Source organism: Heloderma suspectum, chromosome 1 (assembly GCF_057233095.1).
Source record: "Heloderma suspectum isolate Gila_16-S chromosome 1, 16-S_ref, whole genome shotgun sequence".
Lineage (NCBI taxonomy): Eukaryota > Metazoa > Chordata > Lepidosauria > Squamata > Helodermatidae > Heloderma > Heloderma suspectum.
The window spans coordinates 335,086,042-335,105,322 of record NC_139458.1 but is presented as its reverse complement, the minus strand read 5'-3'; the positions used below and the strand labels follow the sequence as shown (position 1 = coordinate 335,105,322).

At 44.6% G+C, this 19,281-nt stretch overlaps 1 protein-coding gene across 9 annotated transcripts in view; it reads right to left on the bottom strand.

Annotated features, from left to right (window-relative positions):
- The window catches only part of L3MBTL3 (L3MBTL histone methyl-lysine binding protein 3), a 107,416-nt gene extending 97,825 nt beyond the window's left edge, over positions 1-9,591 (bottom strand). Inside the window, exon 1 of one of the 9 annotated variants that reach the window (XM_084827499.1) lies at positions 9,466-9,591. Coding sequence is in view for 4 of the 9 variants with exons in the window: in XM_084827491.1 (XP_084683617.1) it covers positions 8,534-8,625 (92 nt within the window). In the remaining 5 variants the exon portion in view is untranslated. Of the gene's footprint in view, positions 1-6,696; positions 6,774-7,024; positions 7,579-7,638; positions 8,034-8,533; positions 8,683-9,193 lie in introns of those variants that run through there. The other 8 variants (XM_084827493.1, XM_084827492.1, XM_084827491.1 and 5 more) reach the window with 8 other exon arrangements.
- Positions 9,592-19,281: the final 9,690 nt, after the last annotated feature.

The following is a 19,281-nucleotide window of genomic DNA, read 5'->3' as shown; positions in this document are numbered from 1 at the left end:
TGCAATCATATTCTGGAATACAACTTGAATGTCTGAATTCAACTTGAATGTAGTAATCTTCATACTCTCTGATTTAGGACAGAGATAGTAGCACCTGGATGTTTAGTAACTCAAATATAAAGCAAAATCTCATCAGCATGCTGATGGAGGTAGTCTCAGACATGAGATCTCCTAGGCGTAAAGAATTTTCAAAAAGAGTTTGCATTTTTTCACTAGGGCCATGTGGCTCTGAAGTTCCTGGCAGCCAGGAAACAGATGTGTCTGTGTGTGTCTGGCTTAGTACATGTTGCTGGTCACACTAGCCATGAGTTGGTCTCTCCTTTGATCAGCAAGAAGTTATCTATGGGTGAAGGCACCATTTGCTGGTCCACAACTCATTATCTGGTTAAATGAATCATCAATCATTATCTGGTTGAATCACAAACTGACAGTCACTACTAGTATCTGCAGGGGTAATGGACCTATTAAATGGGTCAAAACCTGAACGATTATGGATCTGAATAGTTTTCAAACAGCCGTGGGGTATTATTTTGCTGACTTGGTCAACTATTCTGTTAAAGACTTAGTTGACACTTGGGACAAGGTGTTGACTTGGGTAGTGGATACTGTAGCCCCTAAGTCCCACTTTATTATGATGCAGTTTTGGCCCTCAATGCCTACAACACATTTACCTTTGATATGCTCTCCCTACCATAAATGTCATTCTTCTTCTTTCTTTATTATGTCCAGATGCCCTAGGCTTATGTTAGGTAAGCAAGATGCCCCCTGGGATGTATAAGCAGCATTATTGGCCAACCTCCTATATTGTTCCTTTTAAACAAAGAAAAGAAACAAATCTCTTGGTGAGGACAAAAGAGATCTAGAGCAAAAAAAAAAAAAAAAACCAGGACAGATTCACACAGGTGGGCTACAATAACTGAATTAGTGGTTAACACTGGATTTCTAAACACATTTTTGTAGCACTGAAGTTGTAATGGGAAATTGGTCTACTCCAAAGAAAAAATTGACCACAGGTCTCTACTGCAATAACACTGATTTGGTTCCAATAACTTTTCAGTGCAGGCCAGCTAACATGCAATCAACTTCAACTCAGCACTGAAACACAGTAAACTAGACAGACCGTCACGCAACGGAGAGAAGCCCTAAAGGAGGTTTTTTTTCAGGCAGGTAGCATATTACTGCAGCCTTATAAATAGTTTCTACCAAGCTTTATTAGGACTAAAATCATATATATGGGGGAGGAGGGAGAAAAAGATCCCCAAACGAAAGTTTTAACCATTCTTTCCAGCATGATAAATTCTGCTATTGAATCTCCTCTGGTTAGTTATCCTCTTCTGCCACACTGGTTTGGCATTCAGTTCAAGCCTGATCTTTCCATTTACTTGGAAATAAATGCCAAAAGAACCAGATTTCCAAGTAATTGTCTTCAAGATAATTTTAACATGAACATTATTTTCCTTTGAAACATCTCATTTCCTGAATTATTGCACTATTAAGGCTTCAGCTCATTACTTTGTTCTTGAAGAATTAAATGAGATAGTGTATTGCTTATCCTTTCCAAGTCCTCATTAATCACTATATTTCGCAATGCCTCTATTAAAACTACCTGTCCTGATGGTGTAAAACAGGTGATGTGTTAATGGAAATGAATTCTTACAATCAATCAGAAAACTGTTTTGTCAACATGCATCAGGAGAAGCCTATGCAATCAAAGTCAACAGCTTAAGCACCAAGCTCTTAAATAAGGCATAATAAACAGCACGCTGCATTCAAACAGTCCCTTTTTAATACTAAAAATGATCAGAACTTCCCATACACAGTTCAGAATCAAAGAGATTAAATGAAGCTGACTTTAAAATGACAGTTCTGCTATAAACGTAAGCTAAATACAGCTGTAAACCTCCCAACATATATGTCACAATAGGTGAATAGGCTATCTTAATGTCATTGTTTGATTCATTTAACAGCATACTGTATACCGTAGAAAGTAATGGAAGATACAGTGCCCATAAGAGACCATCAATACTCACAGCACTGTCAACAGCTAAGATGAACTAGAAGTCGTCCAATAAAACACAAAGGGAAGAGAATCCCCCTACTATAACTTCCAGATAGAGATATTTTTCCTTACAACAATTAAGAAATTTTTTCTCCCCCAATTGTGCAGAAACTAAAAGAAGGCTGATAAATGGAGGAACTAGAACATCCAAATTGTTAGAAGCATTTAAATAAATTGTGCCACAAGCTGAGAGGAGCTCCTTTTTAAAAATATATATATATATATCCAGAATTGCAGACAAGCTGAAATGAGACTGAACTTAAATTTAAGTATTATGGAAGTATTTATGGAGTCACCTTTCTGCTCCAAAGGGCCCTCAAACCAACATACCGTTTTAAGACTTTAAACAATAAAATGTCAAATAACAAATTAAGAACAAGAGAAAACTCATATTTAAAAACATATCAGAGAGCATAAAAACCATATTTAAGAACATATCACATTTAATATCCTTCAAAAGCTGAACAGAACAGAATGTTTTAGCAGCCCACCTAAAACTAAACAAAGATTAGATCAATCTAACCTCCTTAGGGAGGGAATTCCACAGTCAGAGTGAACCCACAGAAAAGACCATGTTACATGTTCCTATCAGCATGGTGGGAGATACAACAAGGCCTTTGAACCAGATCCCAAACTACCAGCAGGTTCATACAGGAAGCCGTCTTTGAGAAATCCTGGCCCCAAACCTTTTAGGTAAGAATAAACACCATGAAGTTGGTGTAGGACTGTAATATGGTCAGCAAAGCTCACACCAGAAAGTAATCCAGTTGCCACATTTTGCACAAGGTGCCGTTTCTGATCATGCTTTAAGGGCAGCCCCAGGTACTGTATAGCACATTACAGTAATTAAAGTACATTAAACATTGCAGGTGATAAACACTCCATGGGTCACTGTGGCCGGATCTACCGTCTCCAGGAAGGGGTGGAACTGGTACACCATCCAAATCTAGGCAAAGGCAATCCTGGCCACAGCAACCACCTGACCCTCCAGAAGCAATGCCAGGTCCAGTAGCGTCCCCAAGCTGTAATCCTTCATAGGTTGTGCAACCCCATCAGAAACAGGCTGCACCTCCAATCCTGGATTAGCTTGTCTACTAACCAACAGTACCTCTGTTTTGTCATAACTGAGCCTCAGCTTGTTAGCCCACATCCAATTCATCAGTGTGTTAAAGACTTCAACAGCCTCCTTGGCATCAGTTGAAAATGAGAGATAGAGCTGGGTATCATTAGCATAGTGATGAGACCCAAGCCAGAACTTCAGATGATTTCCTCCAATGGCTTCATGTAGATTTTTAAAAGCATAAAGTCCAGAATCAAGCCTGAGGAACCCCACAGACCAATGGCCACAGGATGGTGCAGTAGACCCCCAGCACCAAGTTCTGGGAGTACACAGCCAACTAGGGCCAGTATAACATCATTTTCCCTTACCCCAGGGGTACAGAACCTCTTTCGGCCCGAGGGCCAAATTCAATTTTGGAGACGCTCTCAGGGGCCACTTTCCAGTGGTGGTGCCCCCCCCAAAAAAAGAATTCCCAAAATACCAGCATATCTTAGCTTACAGCTTTTACTTCCAATAACTATGCCCTAGGAGAGGCACTTCAACCTTTTAGAATGGGGAAAAAACTGCACAAAACCCAGGAAACTATCAAACAATAGGTGATTGGGTGAAAGGGGTTGACCCAGGGAAAGGGAGCATAAGCTCCTGGGCAACTCCAAAAGGCCAGATTTGGACCCTATCAGATGCCATTACTCTATGGGGGGGGGGAGGCTTGTGGCCCTCCAGATGTTTTGGTCTACAACTGCTATCGGCTTTAGCTGCATAGCCAATGGTGAGGGATGATGGCAGTTGTAGGCTGAAACATTTGGAGGCCCACAAGTCCCCCCTGTCGCCCTGTTCAGAAGGTGGACAAGATCAATCTAAATTCTGTAAAAGAAGGATCAGATTCTGTTCTATGTTATTTAGCACCTGGATAAGTCTGAAATACAAATACAATTGTATTTACTAAGAAAATTCTGCAGAAGTGCAAAAGACCTACAGACCTGGCAAGAAAAGAGCATGCTCAGTCTGTCCCACTGCAGTCAGTGCCCTTATGCTGCCTGTGCTGCTATCAGAAACCTAAAACAGCAACAAGAGTTAGATTATGTCATGCATGTGATTGGACTGTTATGGAACTCACCTCAGGAGAGGGGAAGGTGACTTTTAACCTCCCTATTTTGACACTGTGCTGTAGCTAAAGTTGTGTCGGCAATGGGGGGGGGGAGCAGAGGAGGCTTTCTTAGTTTGAAACTTGATATATGCTATTGTCGGAGGGATAGCTTTTATAGTAGAGGTTGGTACATAGGTATGCTCAGTATTACACCACAGGTACAAAGAGCATAATTAATTCTGATAGATACAGGTGCTTGTCAGCTGGGCCATCAGGGAACATTTTCCCGTTAGAATTGCTTAGGCATACCCAGTGTAATGAATTCTGACAAACAAACAAAAAGAAAATTTGATGGCCTGGTGATCAGAAACTGTTACCCCAGTATTGAAATATGGCAGGGTATAGAAATCTGGACCATCTGAAAACATTATTGTTAAAGAAATCTGGCAGATGGCACACCAGAACCATTGCAAACTGCCCCCAAGTACTGGCCAAACATCCCAGAAGGATATCACGGTCATGGGTACTAAATGCCGCTGTGAGATCCAGCAGAACCATCAGGGGTGCACTGCCCCTGTCCAATTCTTGGCATAGGTGGTCCACAAAAGTGACCAAGGCAGCTTCTGTCCTAAAATCAGGCTTGAAACCAGATTGGAAAAGATCTGGTTTCAGATTAATCCAAATAATCAGCTTAATCTAAGAAAGCCTGGAGTTGAGTTGCCACCACTCATTCTAGAAACTTACTTAAGAAAGGAATATGATCTAGAGTGATCTGACACAATGAATATTTTTGTTCCCAACAATAGTTTCACAATAGCTTATTTTTAAGAAACTGGGACAAGTCTTCCTTAAAGAAGCACTTAAAAAGCTCTACCATCCATCTCACCAGTTCTCCTCTGAGAGCTTATACCAGCCAGGATGGACATGGAACTAACAAACTCATCTATGAAAAACTGGACAGGTGGCTGCCTCAGTCACCACCCCAGAGTCTGCTCTCAAAGTAGAGTCCAAGTTGGAGTGGATGTGAGTGATTCTATCAGCAAAATGTTTTGCAAACTCATCACAGTGGGTTGCCAAGAATCCTCACTGCTTTTGGGTTACAATATGTAACCCTTTTACTACTCAAAACAACTCCATAGGATAACATTGTGCTGACGCAATGATAGCAGAGAAGAACAACTTCACTGCCATCATTGCCATAGAACAAGCCTTAAGTGGATTCGAACCTGTGTTTGATCAAATTCATCCTAAGGCTTCCTCCACCAATGCTCTAGATATCTACCTTCATTGCTCTACGCTATTCAGAAAACCAACTTGGCTACACATTCACTTAAAACGTATTTCAAATATGAGTTTCCCCCCTTCAAAATAAACAGACCCTATTATTTCCTTGTTGCCAATCTCATGGGTTTTTAAGGAGAAAGTCATACTTGAAATCCATGCATGCCACTCATAGCTCATGGAAGAGGCTTGTGTGTGTGTGCTGAGCAACTCATAAGAGGCCCTCGGGTTCTTTGTGTCTCCACTCATGATGGCTAGAAAGCAGATGAGTTCCAGCTATCCTGTAATTATCTGAATCTAGGATAAGGACACTCTTACCGAAAAAGCAGAGACTCACTTGGTGGGTGAGGTACGGAAAGGGGCATTTTTGCCAAAGATAGTGGAATATTTATTTTTTTAAACTTGCCAGAATGCAGGACAAGTGCTATACACAGACAAGTGTTCATGGTCCCTCCTCCTCTACCACTCCATGTTTATTGGGAGAGGTGGGAAATTCCCAACTTCTTAACAGGCACCTGGGTGCACGGCTTTTTGCTGCAGACATATTTGTTTACACATAAAGACAACATGTGGTGAAGATGGAATTTTGTTTAAACCTGTGAATATTTTCTCAGGTTACTCCAGGAACAAATTCAAGCCAGTGATTCTTATTACATAAGTCATTAGGAAATCTGGCTAATTTTCCATATCCACATAATTTAAAAGATCATGACTGCCTATATATTCTAATCTCCTAAATGAACCTTAGAATCATTTGAACTTAATTTGTGCAGACCCTCTTATTATCTTAATGTCATAAGCTCCTAGCAACCAACACATTTGCCATTAGAAGAAGAAGCTTTAAGACATAGCAGATGCCTGCCACAAAAGAGGTGTCTTTAGTTATAATAAAACTCTTCAGTGAACACTTATTTTAACCAAATGCTACCTAAGGTCATCCTGTATCAACAGAAATGTTTTAGAAACAAAAATGAAACTGACCAATTTAATGCTAGTGGAGAACCAAAGTGGAAAGAGAAAAAGGAAAGAGATGAATAAACTCACATCCACAACTGTCTACAACTATCAGATGTGTTCAACAGGTTGATCATTAACTAAACTTTAACCTTGTAACTTTCAAAAGAAACGCTCATTACTTTTCTACATTTGATATATATCAGGAAACACTGTAAAAACAGAAATGGCAGAAGGGGAGAAATAAAAGCATACCTTGAAATCTTTCTGTTAGTATATAACTTTGCCAATTCATAAACCCCGAAATACCATCACTGCAAAACTTGGAGGCCAGAATTTGAACTTTCCTCCCTAGGGTGGATACCTGCGTTCCACCAGTAGGGGTCCCTCCTTGGCCAATTTTGGAATATATCTGCTCTGCTGCTGCACTTGAAACTTTTCTGGAGAAATAGTATGATTATTCAGGACACTTATCCTCTCCCCGCATCTCCCCCATCGCTAAAATTAAGAAAAGCCAAGAAGAGGGCTGCGGGCCCTTAACGTGCGACTTCTCCTAGTCCCGATTCCACCACAGCAAACCTACCAAATCCAAACTGCGCTCCAGGCTGCGATGGGGACTCCCCACCGCCACCTCTTAGTTAGCTTCTTCCCTCTCGTCAGAAGCTAAAAGTACCGTGAATCAGCTTTTCCGGGGTGCGGGGCACTGAAATAATGTTCTCACCGCCTCCACTTTCTCTGAAGGGAAATGCCCCTGGAGAGGGTGGCGCGAGAGCGGCACGGCGGGCAATAGGAATATGCGTTTGGAGAGAAAGAAAGAGACCGGGTGTTCGCCTGAGGAAGTTGCATAATGAGAGAAAGGCTCTTGTTTGTTAACCGGGACCCGTTTTTCTCATGGAGCCTGCGACGGAATCCGGGAAGGGGAGGTTGCCTAAAACGAGCTCAAGACTTGCTTTTTTACCCTTCTGTTCCCGCATTGCCCCCCTTCAGAAAAGCCCGAGGCCGTTTTCTCCTCCAAGGGGAGAAACGGTTCTGGATTCTCTCTCTCTCTCTCCCCCCCCCCCCCGCCGCCCCTCTGCTCGGTGCCTCTCTTTTCCCGAGCTCCAGAACCCGCTCTTAGAGAAAAATCGCCCTCCTTCTGGAGGGGAGGCGTCTCTCTCTCTCACGCTCTGGTCTCAGCCTGGCCCCACCGTCACCTACCCTCAGGAGACACTTCTGAAGGGGCCCCCCTCTGCTCGCTCCTTTCAAACTTTCCCCGTCACACTTCCTGCTGCTGTGCGCGCGTGTGAATAAAGCGGCGGGGGCTTCAGGGGATTCCGCCCCCCTCCCAAAACACGTTTATTTTCTACCTCTTCATACCACGCAGCAGGCCTTAGTTCACACACACTCATTCGTGGGGGGCTTTAGACGAGCGCCTTACCCACTCGCCATGAGGAGCTCAGAACAAGTGTGTCAGTATACAGCTATCGCTTGTACGAGCTACGCTACAGGAAGCGCTGGAGCTGTAGGCGAAAGGGCAGTAAAGTTCCAGATTATGAGAGACGCCTATGTGGGCTTGGCAAGCACCATTCACACGAACCATCTTCCTTAGATCTGGAAACACGCCTCCCCGCGCGCACACACACGCAAAAACAAACCCCGCGTCCCTCACGACTGGGGGGGGATTTGCTGCCAACGTTCCACTTGCGCTCTCTCCCCCCCCCCCGAAGATAAATAATCCCAATCCCCACCCCACACATGTTTGCACTCAGTGAAAGACAAGCACGGGAATCAAGAACTCCCCCCTACGCCCCGCTCCCGGGCTCCCTCCCACTAGAAACTGCCAGGAGCGTCTCTCGGCGCGTGTGGTGTGTGCGTGCGTGTGCAAAGTTTGCCCAAAATGGCGGAATTGGGGAGCTCAGTATGATATTTCTATATGCCGACGCGCGCGCGCGCACACACACACATACACGCGCGCGCGCACACACACACACACACACACACACACACCCCGCCACGCGCGCACGCACGCACGCCACAAAGTCCAGGAGCTGCAAAAGGGAGACGAGGAGGGGGCAGATTATCACAATCATCATAATCATCATAAATAAATAACCCTGAGAAGCTCGCTGCTGCTGCTGCTGCGCGCTGGTCGGAACAGGCCTTTTTTTTCTCCTCAGAAGGGGAGACACAACGCACGCTGCACATTCAACCGGTACATCCCGCTGCAGCCAAATCTGGGTGGGAAAAGTCCTTTCTCCCGTCCCTCCCCCCGCGCGCTGCCAGCCCTTCTTCCCCCCTCTCCTGAGGAAAAAGCCCATAAACAAAACGGCGGCGGCGGCGGCCCCTCCGCGCGAGCCGCCCCTCTCGCGCGGCGCCCCACTCTCCGCTGCGGCGCCCCCCGGCCGCCCCCCGCCCCGAAACGCTCCCTCCAGGAGTGTCAAGAATGCCGCCGGCCGCCTCCCCAGCGGCGGGGCAGGACGCCGCGAAACCGCCGCCGCGCCCCCCCCGAGCCCCGCCCCGCCCCGCCCCGCCGCCCGTCAATATGCGGGCGACGGTGAAATGCCCTCCTCGCTTCGCTGCCACTTCTGCCTCCTCTTCCTCCCGCCGCCCCAATCCCCGTCATGTGTTTGGGAAGAAGGGGGAAAGGGGGGGAATGCTCCCAACCCCCTCCCCCCCTCTCTCCCTCCCCCCCCTCTCTCCCTCCCCCCCTCTCTTTTGTTCCTCTCTCACTCTCACGGACTTCGGATTTTAGGAAGGATCCCCCCTGACCCACCCACTCCTCGGCCACTTCGGAGTCATCCGGCCACTTGCCCCAGATTAAGTTCCATCTCCTCCGCTGGATGCCGTAGTGGGGCGCTTCCTCCCCCCGCGTCCCTTTTTCCACCCCCTCCCCGTTAATCAGGGAGGCAGAGGAGGTGCGCTTGCTTGCTGCCCTTTATCTCTAACTTTCATCCTCAGCGCAGGCAGCCCGCTGAAAGCCATCCTCAGCCTTGTGCATTGCAGGGAACGGGTTAGCAACCAGATCGGAACCAGCCGCTTCCTTACCCCCCCAAATCCTCTCCTTTTCTCTCTCTCTCTCTCTCTCTCTCTCTCTTTCTCTTTCTTTCTTTTTTTTTTTCTCCGTCTCTCGAGTAGTCCTGACAAATATGGTCCAGGGCTGCGGGCACAAGTGAGCATGCGCCCGTAGAGTCAGGGCTGGGGAAAGGGGAAACTGCTGCTGCTTGTGCTGCCGCCGCCGCCGCCGCCGCCGCCGGGGTGGCTGTTCTTCTTTCCCTTCTCTGCTGTGCCTCAGCCCCTGGGAAAAGCCGCAGCAGAAAAAGCGGCGGGCATCTCCCCCACCCCCGCTCCGATCCACGAAAGCAGCAGCAGCCTCGTCAAGGTGCATCAGCATCTCCGAGGATGTAATGGCAACGTTGAAGGGAAGCACGGACCTGTCTTAAAATCTCTATTTTTTTAGGTTCCTGTTATTTAATCGTCATTATCGTCGTCGTAATTACTTTTCTTTCAAGGGTAGTGAAATCAGAGTTGTTATGATCATAAAGGAAAGTTTAATCAGTGTGGACTATCAGGTGGTTGGAAAAGTATAAACAGATTGCCCAAGGGTGCTTTTTTAAGGTGAAGAATGGTCTCCAAATATTAAAGAAATGTATTTTAAAATGAATGTGATTAATAAAAGGGCATTTTAACAAAAAATAAAAAATATTTAATTATTTTTGTTTGTCTTACCTAGGATGTACATTTGTTTTTAAAGTGGCTTTCTTTTCTGTGTTCTTCCCCATATTAACAACATTCACAAATGACAGGGCTAAAGGGCATTCTTAGCATCACTTATAAAAACACCTTAAATATAAGTCACTTCAAACCCATCTACAAGACTCCCTTAATTTTTGGCCTCCTTTGATTTTGTCTGATAAAATCATACTTGCAATGCTCTTCAAGGGCTCATTCACTTCGCCAGATTTTGCGGTGACACAAAATGATGCATGTCTTATGCATGTCCACCAACATATCTCCAACATATCATTAGCCAAAGTGCAGCATTCTTTAAAGAAAGTGTTCACCCAACATTAAATAATTGTCTGGATACACACTGAATCATTTCTATGACAAGTTAAATACTTGACGATCAACTGAAAATATAAACTCAGAAAAATACTCATCTGAATCAGCACTCATATAGTAATAGAAGAAGAAATTGGTGTGCCATGTATTGTAACTTCTACAATAGCTACTTTTCATTTATATAGGATTTTTAAATGTATTGTGTTTTGCTCTCACAACAACTCAGTGCGCTAAGTGCCATTATTTTGATTTTAAATATGCAGGGCTGAGATTAAGAGAGGGTGACATCTGTGGCATGATACTGTTATGTTTCTTCACAGGTTAGACAGAGAATAGGAAGAAGAGGTGGAGTTCAATAAACTTCCTCAGTGTCACACAAAATGAGTTTGTCACTTTGGCTGGGTTGAGAAGACCTGCATTCAACTTTAGCCACCAGATTACATTGGCTCTTGGCATTAAGAGTGCCTCCCCCTACCTATATTACCCAAGCTGCATGTGCCTCCACTGCTAATTATTTAGCTGGTGTTAACTGTCATGTGAACACATCTAAAAGGAACTAAATGATGCTACTGTCAGCAAAATTACTGGGATGGACTGTGTTGACAGGTTGAGAGATTTGAGAGATAGATGCAGGTGGGACCTGATGGGGTTAAGAGGCTGAGCTATGAATCAGGAATTTTCCAGTTTGAATTGCAGCTCTGCCTTGACCTCAGTAGACAACCTTATGCAAGCTACTCTCAGTCTTGGTGCTCCAATTGCAACATGAAATTAAGAAATTAAATTAATAAATTAAATTAATATGAAATTAAGAAATCACAGGATTGTTGTACAGCTTACAAAGATATGATGTATGGGAAGTGTTTAAAATTCTGGAATGTGATACAAACTCTAAGCATTATAAGTATCTTATAGGTCCCTTCCAACTCTACTATTCTATGATTCTATTATTATTACTGCCCCAAAGTAATGAAAGATGTAAGTTTTGAATTCGATAAGGCCCAGTTCATTTCTTACCGTGATGGATTGGAACCGACAAAGTGATGGATGAAACTCTGATCACATGGAGTGAAGCTGATTAGCAAAACCATTACTTCTTCAATTACTGAAACAAGAATTTTCTCTCCCTCCCACCCCCCCCCCGCCCGCCCAATTTTAATGTCCTATTTGGTTATCCCATTTTAACTTCATAACTACTTGAAGTAGGTTAGACTGAGATATTTTTATATTCAAGGTTACCCACAGAATTCATGATTGAACAGGACTCTGAACTTTGGTCTCCTAGCTTGGTTCACTACACCCTAATAATACAGGACTTCTGTATTATTAAAAATAGTCTTAATAAAAATAAATAACATCCTTTAAAGCAACAGTGGGGAACCTCCAACCTGCAGACCTAATCTGCCCACAAGTTTCCCAATCCAGCCTACAAACCACAACTCCTTACCTTGATCTCCCCCTTAGGGGTTTGTTTCCCCCCTCACCTTTCCCTTGGGGCAGCAGGGGGGGGGGCGGGAGAGATGAAGCTGACTCCTGACTGAGCCATGAGGCCTAAAGAAAAGCTCCTCTAACTCAGTGCTTTGTCTGCCCCACAGTCTTCCCAATTGGGAAAGGTGTGGGGTGGACAAAGCCAGCTGTGACTAAGCCTCTTCTCCAGGCACAGGCTCAGTCAGGGCTTCACCTGCTTCTGGTCTTCCCAGATGGGGGAAAATGCAGGGTGCGGGAAACCAGCTGTGACTGAGCTGGCACCAGCTCTGGGAAGGTGAAGCCCATGAAGCACTGAGCTGGTGTCACCTTGAGGAGACAAACTCAATGCCTCGCATACTGGCAGTGACCTCACCCATTTTTGAGATGTGGCACTGCCCATTACTGGCAGCTGGCCTGTGAGGGGCTTCTCCAGTTGCATTCTGCCCCCTGGGCAGATCAAGTAGTTCCTCACCTCTGCTTTTAAGGACATAGTCAACTTAAGATCTGTGGGTGCAATCCAGAAGTACTCTGGTACACTTAAGGTTTACAACAGCTATGTCCTTATAGCCCATGGGTAAGCAACCTGATGCCCCCCAGGTATTTAGGACTACCTCTCCCAGAATCCCTGCCCATTGGCCATCTGGCTGGGGCTTATGGTAGTTGTAGTCCAAAACATCCAGAGGTCACTGTTGCCTACCTCTTCAGTGCCGATGTTCACACACCCAACAGTATTAGACTTGCTTGAGAGGAAGAGTGGAGCTTCACTGACTGGGCCCACCCCTTTCATCGCATCTCTGTTACTCAGCTCCACTGACCTCCATATTTAATACGGGAAGGTCTGAAGTCGGGAGCTTGCTCTACATGAGTAGACTCCTCACACGATTTAGAACCTTGATTGCTTGATTGATTGATTGATTGCATTTATACCCCGCCTTTTTTCCTCTTGCAAGGAACCCAAGGCGGCTTACATTATCATCCTCCTCTCCATTTTATCCTCACAACAACAACCCTGTGAGGTGGGTTGGGCTGAGAGTCTGTGACTGGCCCAAAGTCACCCAGTGAGCTTCCATGGCCGAGTGGGGACTAGAACCCGGCTCTCCCGGCTCCCAGTCCGTCACTCTCACCACTACACCACACTGGCTCTCTATGCACGGGGTTCTGAATCACGTGGGGAGCCTACACACATAGAGCATAGAACTCCCTGCTCCAGACCATTCTCCCCAATGAGTGGACACTGGAGGTGGAGCCAGCAGGAGCTTCTAATAGCATGAGGAGTGGTGAACACCCATGTAAGTCACTGAGGTCATCAGATGGTATGTTCCTGATGGTCCTGCATGGACCTATGGCCTTACTGGAGTCCACCCGGAGAAGAACCTTCAGTGTGGTGGCCCCCTTTCTATGGAACTCCTTGCCTCTGGGGGTCAGGCAGCCACCAACATTGTGTCGTTTTGGCACCTCCTGAAGCCTTTCTTGATTGGCTAGCCATAGGTTTTTTGGTACTCTGTTTTAAAAACAATTTTTTTAATAGGGTGTTTTATTCTTTTTATCTTTTATTGTTCGCCACTCCGGCATCTGTCTAGATGTGGAGCAGCATTTAATGTTGTAAATAACAAATAATAAGGCTTTGGTGTCATTGAAATAAATAGGCCTTAATATGGCTGTCACAATGGATTTTACTCTAGAATGATGTAATGTTTTTAACAGCAGCCATGGCTGTTTTGCCACCACAGTGTGAATCCAGCTTCACAACTTCTTTCTTTCTTTCTTTCTTTCTTTCTTTCTTTCTTTCTTTCTATACCCTGCCCTTCACAAAATTGATCCCAGGGCAGGTAATGACACACATGGACATATGAAAATTAAAGACTGGAGCTGCCATCAATCTTGAACCTTACCTAATACTTTAGATGAGCTGTCTGCCTTTAAAAAAAATAAAAATAAAGCAGCATAGTGGTGTCTATGCATTTTTAAGAATATACATACCTCTTTACTTCCCCCCCCCCAATCTCATGAACACTTTAAAAGCATTTGCAAAATGTTCTGGAGATTGGTGGGAAGACGAGGAAGCATCCTGGCTTTTTCCGAGCATGCTAGTACTTCCAGAGTTTGTTCAGTTCAGGATATTAAAATCCTTGTGTTTTGAAGATGGTGAAGGCGCTTTCAAACCATCAACGCCACACTTAATATTTTAGTGATTGGCCTAGAAATGTCTCGCAATGCTAATTCAGGAACTGTGGAAGCTGTTGCTGGGGGGACCTGGTGGGCAGGAGAGGAGTGGCAAATCCTTCCCCTACCCACTGATTCAATGATCCTCACAGAAACATTTAAAGTGTTCTGTATTTGTTTGTTTGTTTTTCTCTCCAGCCAGTCTCCAAAACCAGAAGTTAGCTGAGGTTGCTGGACAAAATGGCCTTAGGGAACACAAGAGAGAATCCTGTTTGTGAGAAGGGTAAGCATCTCCCCATCCTGCTCTCCCAATTCTTCCTTGTAGATGTAATGCCATCTATCACACTCCCTCAGAAAATGTTTGAGAACACCCCTTTGCCAAGGTAATATGCAGTTCCACCCTCAGGGTGAAGATGAAATAAATAAATAAAGGTGCAATCCTATAGCCGCTAGTCAGGCCCCGCACTCTGCCGCTTGGAAGAGGAGCGCGGAGCAGCAAAAACAGGGCGGCTGAAGTGCGGAGGGGATGATCCCCTCCGTGCTTCTCCTGCCCTGCAAGTTCGGAGGTGGCCGCCTATCCCGGTAGGATTCCTCCCTAAATAAATAAATAGAGACGTTTTAAGTGTGGTGCGGGGAAGGGAGTTTGAAAAACTGTGGTGAAAAAGATCAGCAGTGGTAGACAAGCTGTCTTTCAGATCAGAGTGTCCTGAGCTGGCTCAAGAAATGCTGCTGCCTGCCACAAAGGACAAGAATAAGATGGCTCCCCCCTCCCATTCCTTGTGGAGGAGCGGACCACAGTGGCAATTACATTTAACTTCAAGACTGGCGATGGGAGAGCATCTTTCACTGTACCTGAGGACAGCAGGCTAGCTTGGGAAACACAGAGCATACACACAACTCTGCCCTCCAACACCTTCTTTATTGTGAACATTTATAAACCACTGTATTTGCTAAAAAGCCATCAAAGCGCTGTACAACAATTTAAAACAATAAAACCTTGCAACAATAAAAACAAGAACAGTAAAAACATTACAATATTAAAAGAGTGCTGCCTCACTCTGCCTAATGGTGGAGAGCTAGTGTGGTGGAGTGGTTAGAGTGTTGGACTGGAACTGGAGACCTGGGTTCAAGTCCCCACTCGGCCAGGAAGCTCACTGGGTAACTTTAGGCCAGTCACTTACCCTCAGCGTAACCTACCTCACAGGGCTGTTGTGAGAATTGTTGTGGGGAAGATCATGTATGCCACCTTGGGCTCCTTGGAGGAAAAGGCAGGATATAAATGTAATGAAAAAATGAATGAATGAATGGGCCCAGGTCTGAGAGTATCCAGCATTAGTGATCTTACCAAGACATTCCTGATAAGATTCTGAGGAACTCCAGGCTTCCTAGGTACACAAACTGAAACCAACCAGCTAATGCAGTTTCTGCAACCCACAGTCAGCGTCAGTCACTGGCAGCTTCAGTTTGTGACAACTTGGCTGAAACTAGCCAAAGTCTTCCCTCCCACCCACAAGAGACACACACTGCCCAGGGCTGGCCTTAGTGATGTTAACAGTGGGAGGCGTGCACTTTTCCCCCTCTTTTGCTTAGCAAGCTTCACTGTCACTAAGTTTTAAAGAGCCTCTTTTCTAATCCAACCGACCCACACGAACTCCTTAAATACAGATTATACTTTTAAAATGTTTAAACACTGAAATTCCAATAACTGCATGTTTTGGATTTTTTTTTTTTAAGTATAGTTACATCAGTGAGACATTCTGCTTTCAGCATAATGAATGACTAATATTTGATAGAGTGGGAGTCATGAATGCTAACAAAAAACTGAAACTCGAAACTGAACAGAAAAGGATGGAAATGTGTAATTATAAGTATATTGTAACATTAAAAAAACAACTTATATTACAAACTCTTAGTGAATAGACCTTTGGGAAGGGAACAAATGCACCCTGGCTGTTAAAATCTATTCTTACTCTTTGGGACTTGTTTCATCATTTAGTTCTTTTCCAGCAAGCATTCCACCAACTCTACAGTAATAAAATTACAGAAAAGCATAGATAAACAGGTAAATCATAGAGAAACAATAGAAGAAATTAGACACAATTTTATTGTGCTGTCTACATTCTTTTAACACTGTATGTAAAAGCACAGTGCCCAGAATGTTACAGACATTTCTAATATACATATATACTTAAAATTATTCTGATAGATTTATGTAATCCTAGTATTTAAGGCAGGGGAATATTTTGCATCTGTACTGGCAACAGAAGGGAAAGGGTAGTGTTGTCAGATTCAATCTAGGACAAAATCCATGGCATTAGTAGTCCAATAGATAGGAAATATTCTGTGCACATCGTCTCCTGTCATTGCAGCACTATAAAGGGAGACACTCAAGTTGCACCTGCAGAACTTCTCTTTACAATTCTTGGAGTCCTGTGCCAGACATGAAACTAGCAATTCTAGATTTGATGGTAGGTCCTGTAAGATAGGTTAAACGATGGATTAGACAGCAGACTGGAGACAACTGCAGTTTTCAACAAGGTTTTGTTTGGTTTTCAAGAGCAGCCAAACAAAGGCCTAGGCGGATCGATAGACTAGATACAGGACCGGTTCTACCATTAGGCAGAGTGAGGCAGCTGCCTCAGGCAGCAGATGCTGGGGAGTGGGGAACAGCAGCAGCAAGGTGTTGGAAGACAGAACTGTGTGTGTCTTGTGGCCTGCCCTGCACTTCCTAAGCTAGCCAGCTGCCTTCAAGTGTAGTGGAGGACATTTTCCCACAGCCCATGTCGACATAAGATTGAATTGCCAGTCCAGTTGGCCTCTACAGGTGGAATGAGAGGAGGACGATGGACACCTGATTGCTTCAGACATAAAAATGCATTGGGCGAGCCCTGAAAAAACAGTTCTTATTTTTTAAAGTAGTGATGACCTTTCCTCATATATTTGCCTTAATCTCATGAAATGTAGGATATGCAAGTGGTCATTTTCAGCCTTTGTTTCACATGGGTTTCAGTTCAGAGTCCCCATGATTGGAGATGGTGAAAAGTTCAAACACATAATTGCAGTGCATCCTTAAAAGCTCTGAAAAATAGTCCAATCCTATCTGCCACCGTGCCAGAAAATCAGTGTTTAGGATAGGGTTGCAACAACAACTTATCAGGTTACCGGTGTGTGATTGCAAAATGTGATGTTGCTCAAACATCACACAGTGAGGGCTGCCTTCAGCTGCACTAGAGCCCTTTACCCCAGGAGAGGCATTGCTTTTACCCAATTAGCTCAAAAAGGAAGTAAAGCAGATGTGACACATCGCATTTAATCTACCACTGTATAATCCAGTAATGTGTTTCCCTATGGCTAAGATCCTTTTGTAACGACAACTCACAAGTAAGTTCCATTCAGCAAAGGTCTTTTTTAATGTTAACTGAAAGCCTTCCCTTGCAGCTTCAGACCCTTCTATTTCTTCCTGTTGATCAGGGCTGGGGAATTAGTGATGAATCGCCTCTCATTTGCCCCTTGAATAGCCTTTCTAAATTGCCCCAATGCCAGTATGTCTTCCCAGTGGGGAAGATTTAATTACTCATTCCCTCACATTCTTTTCCCCCCTTTGCTATTTTTTAAATAGCGAAACAGTGCTTTTTATGGCACTATTTTGCCATTTGAAAAAAAGAGGAAAAAATCAGTAATTAAACCCACCCTGCCACGTCCACTGGCTCTGGGCCAATTTAGAGAAATTATTTAAGGGGCAACTTAGAGGCTATTCACCACCATTTCTACAGGCCAGGATCAACAGGAAACAATAAAATGGACTGCAAACTTGCAAAGAGGAAGTGCTTAATTTAAAGTAACAGGAGCTGTGAAAACTAACTAGGATGGCCATGTGTCAGTGGACGGTCCTCTATTTGAGGAGCTGTCCAGGCCAAGTCCAGTTTAAATATGAAGAATCATAAGAGCTGTTGCCCATCAAGAGCACCTGAACAGCAGATGGAACAGGCGGGCACACAGGTCACCTAGTCACAGTCTTACACATTTATGGACTGTACTTCTGTTTAAATTATTTCTAAATTTGCATCTATCAATAAATTAATATATGCAAATGTTATGCAAATCGGCGTCCTCTTTGTTTTGATGATGCATCTTCTCTATTTTGGTGATTCGTAAGTATGAATAATACTGCACAGGCCACTGTGGAGGGTGTTTCCACCAGCAATTTACTCCGAGACAGCTATATTTGGAGGTCGTTAGGGATAGATGACGTCGTGGCCATCCAGCAGCCACCCCAGAGCTTATCACAGAAAAACTGGATTTCCTGAGACTGCTTGAAGTCCGATTCTATAGTTGTTGTATGCCCCAGCCCCCGTATTTAGCTCAGGTGTGCTAGCCCTGCCCAGGGGTGTGCCTTTCATCATGACCCCAGTCAAGGGGTGTTTCCTCCCATTGTGCTGAACGAGGCTTGTCATCTGAATGCCCACAGAAATAACAGAGAAGCCCCTCAGTTGACATGGCATATTTTAAAGCCTAGTTCCTTAAGTGCGATTAAGCACAGTCTCGAGGCTCCAATTCATTGCCTTAGGAAGTAAGTACTTCACAGCTTCCTTATAGAGATCCTGTGTGTTACAATGGGGGCTGGTTTCTGTCTTTCCTGTTCTCTTTCCCACAACAAGCCCATTACTGTTTCCTCAGAAGTAATTCCCACTGTGGTCAATGAAGTCCTGCGGGTTAAAAAGGGGGCTGGTTTCCCATCCCTGTGTTCTCCCCCACTTTTCCCAGCACAAGCATATGTGTGTCTACTCGGAAGTAACTCCCATTGTGCTCAGCGAGGCTTGCTCCTGAAATGTAGGTGCATCTGGACTTTCAGGGAAAAGGAGAAAGGGCACATGGCGGGGGGAGCCTTTCTTATTGGTTGAGCAGCCCCTGCCAGTCAGGTGACATTTACTCCAATCCCCACCCGCATCAGGGGTGATTTTTACTGGTCTGGGGAATCTGCTCGTGGAGCCCTGCTCACAGCAAAGCCAATTCCTTTAAAAAAAAATCCCATACTCCTCCATTAGCTTCTCCTTCTGTTGTCCTGGAAAGATGGCCCAGGTTATTTGAAAGATAATCTGCCACATGTGAGTTAGAAGCAAGGCCTTCTAAGCATTACTTGGAAGTTGTGTGGGTGAAATAAGAATTACCTTT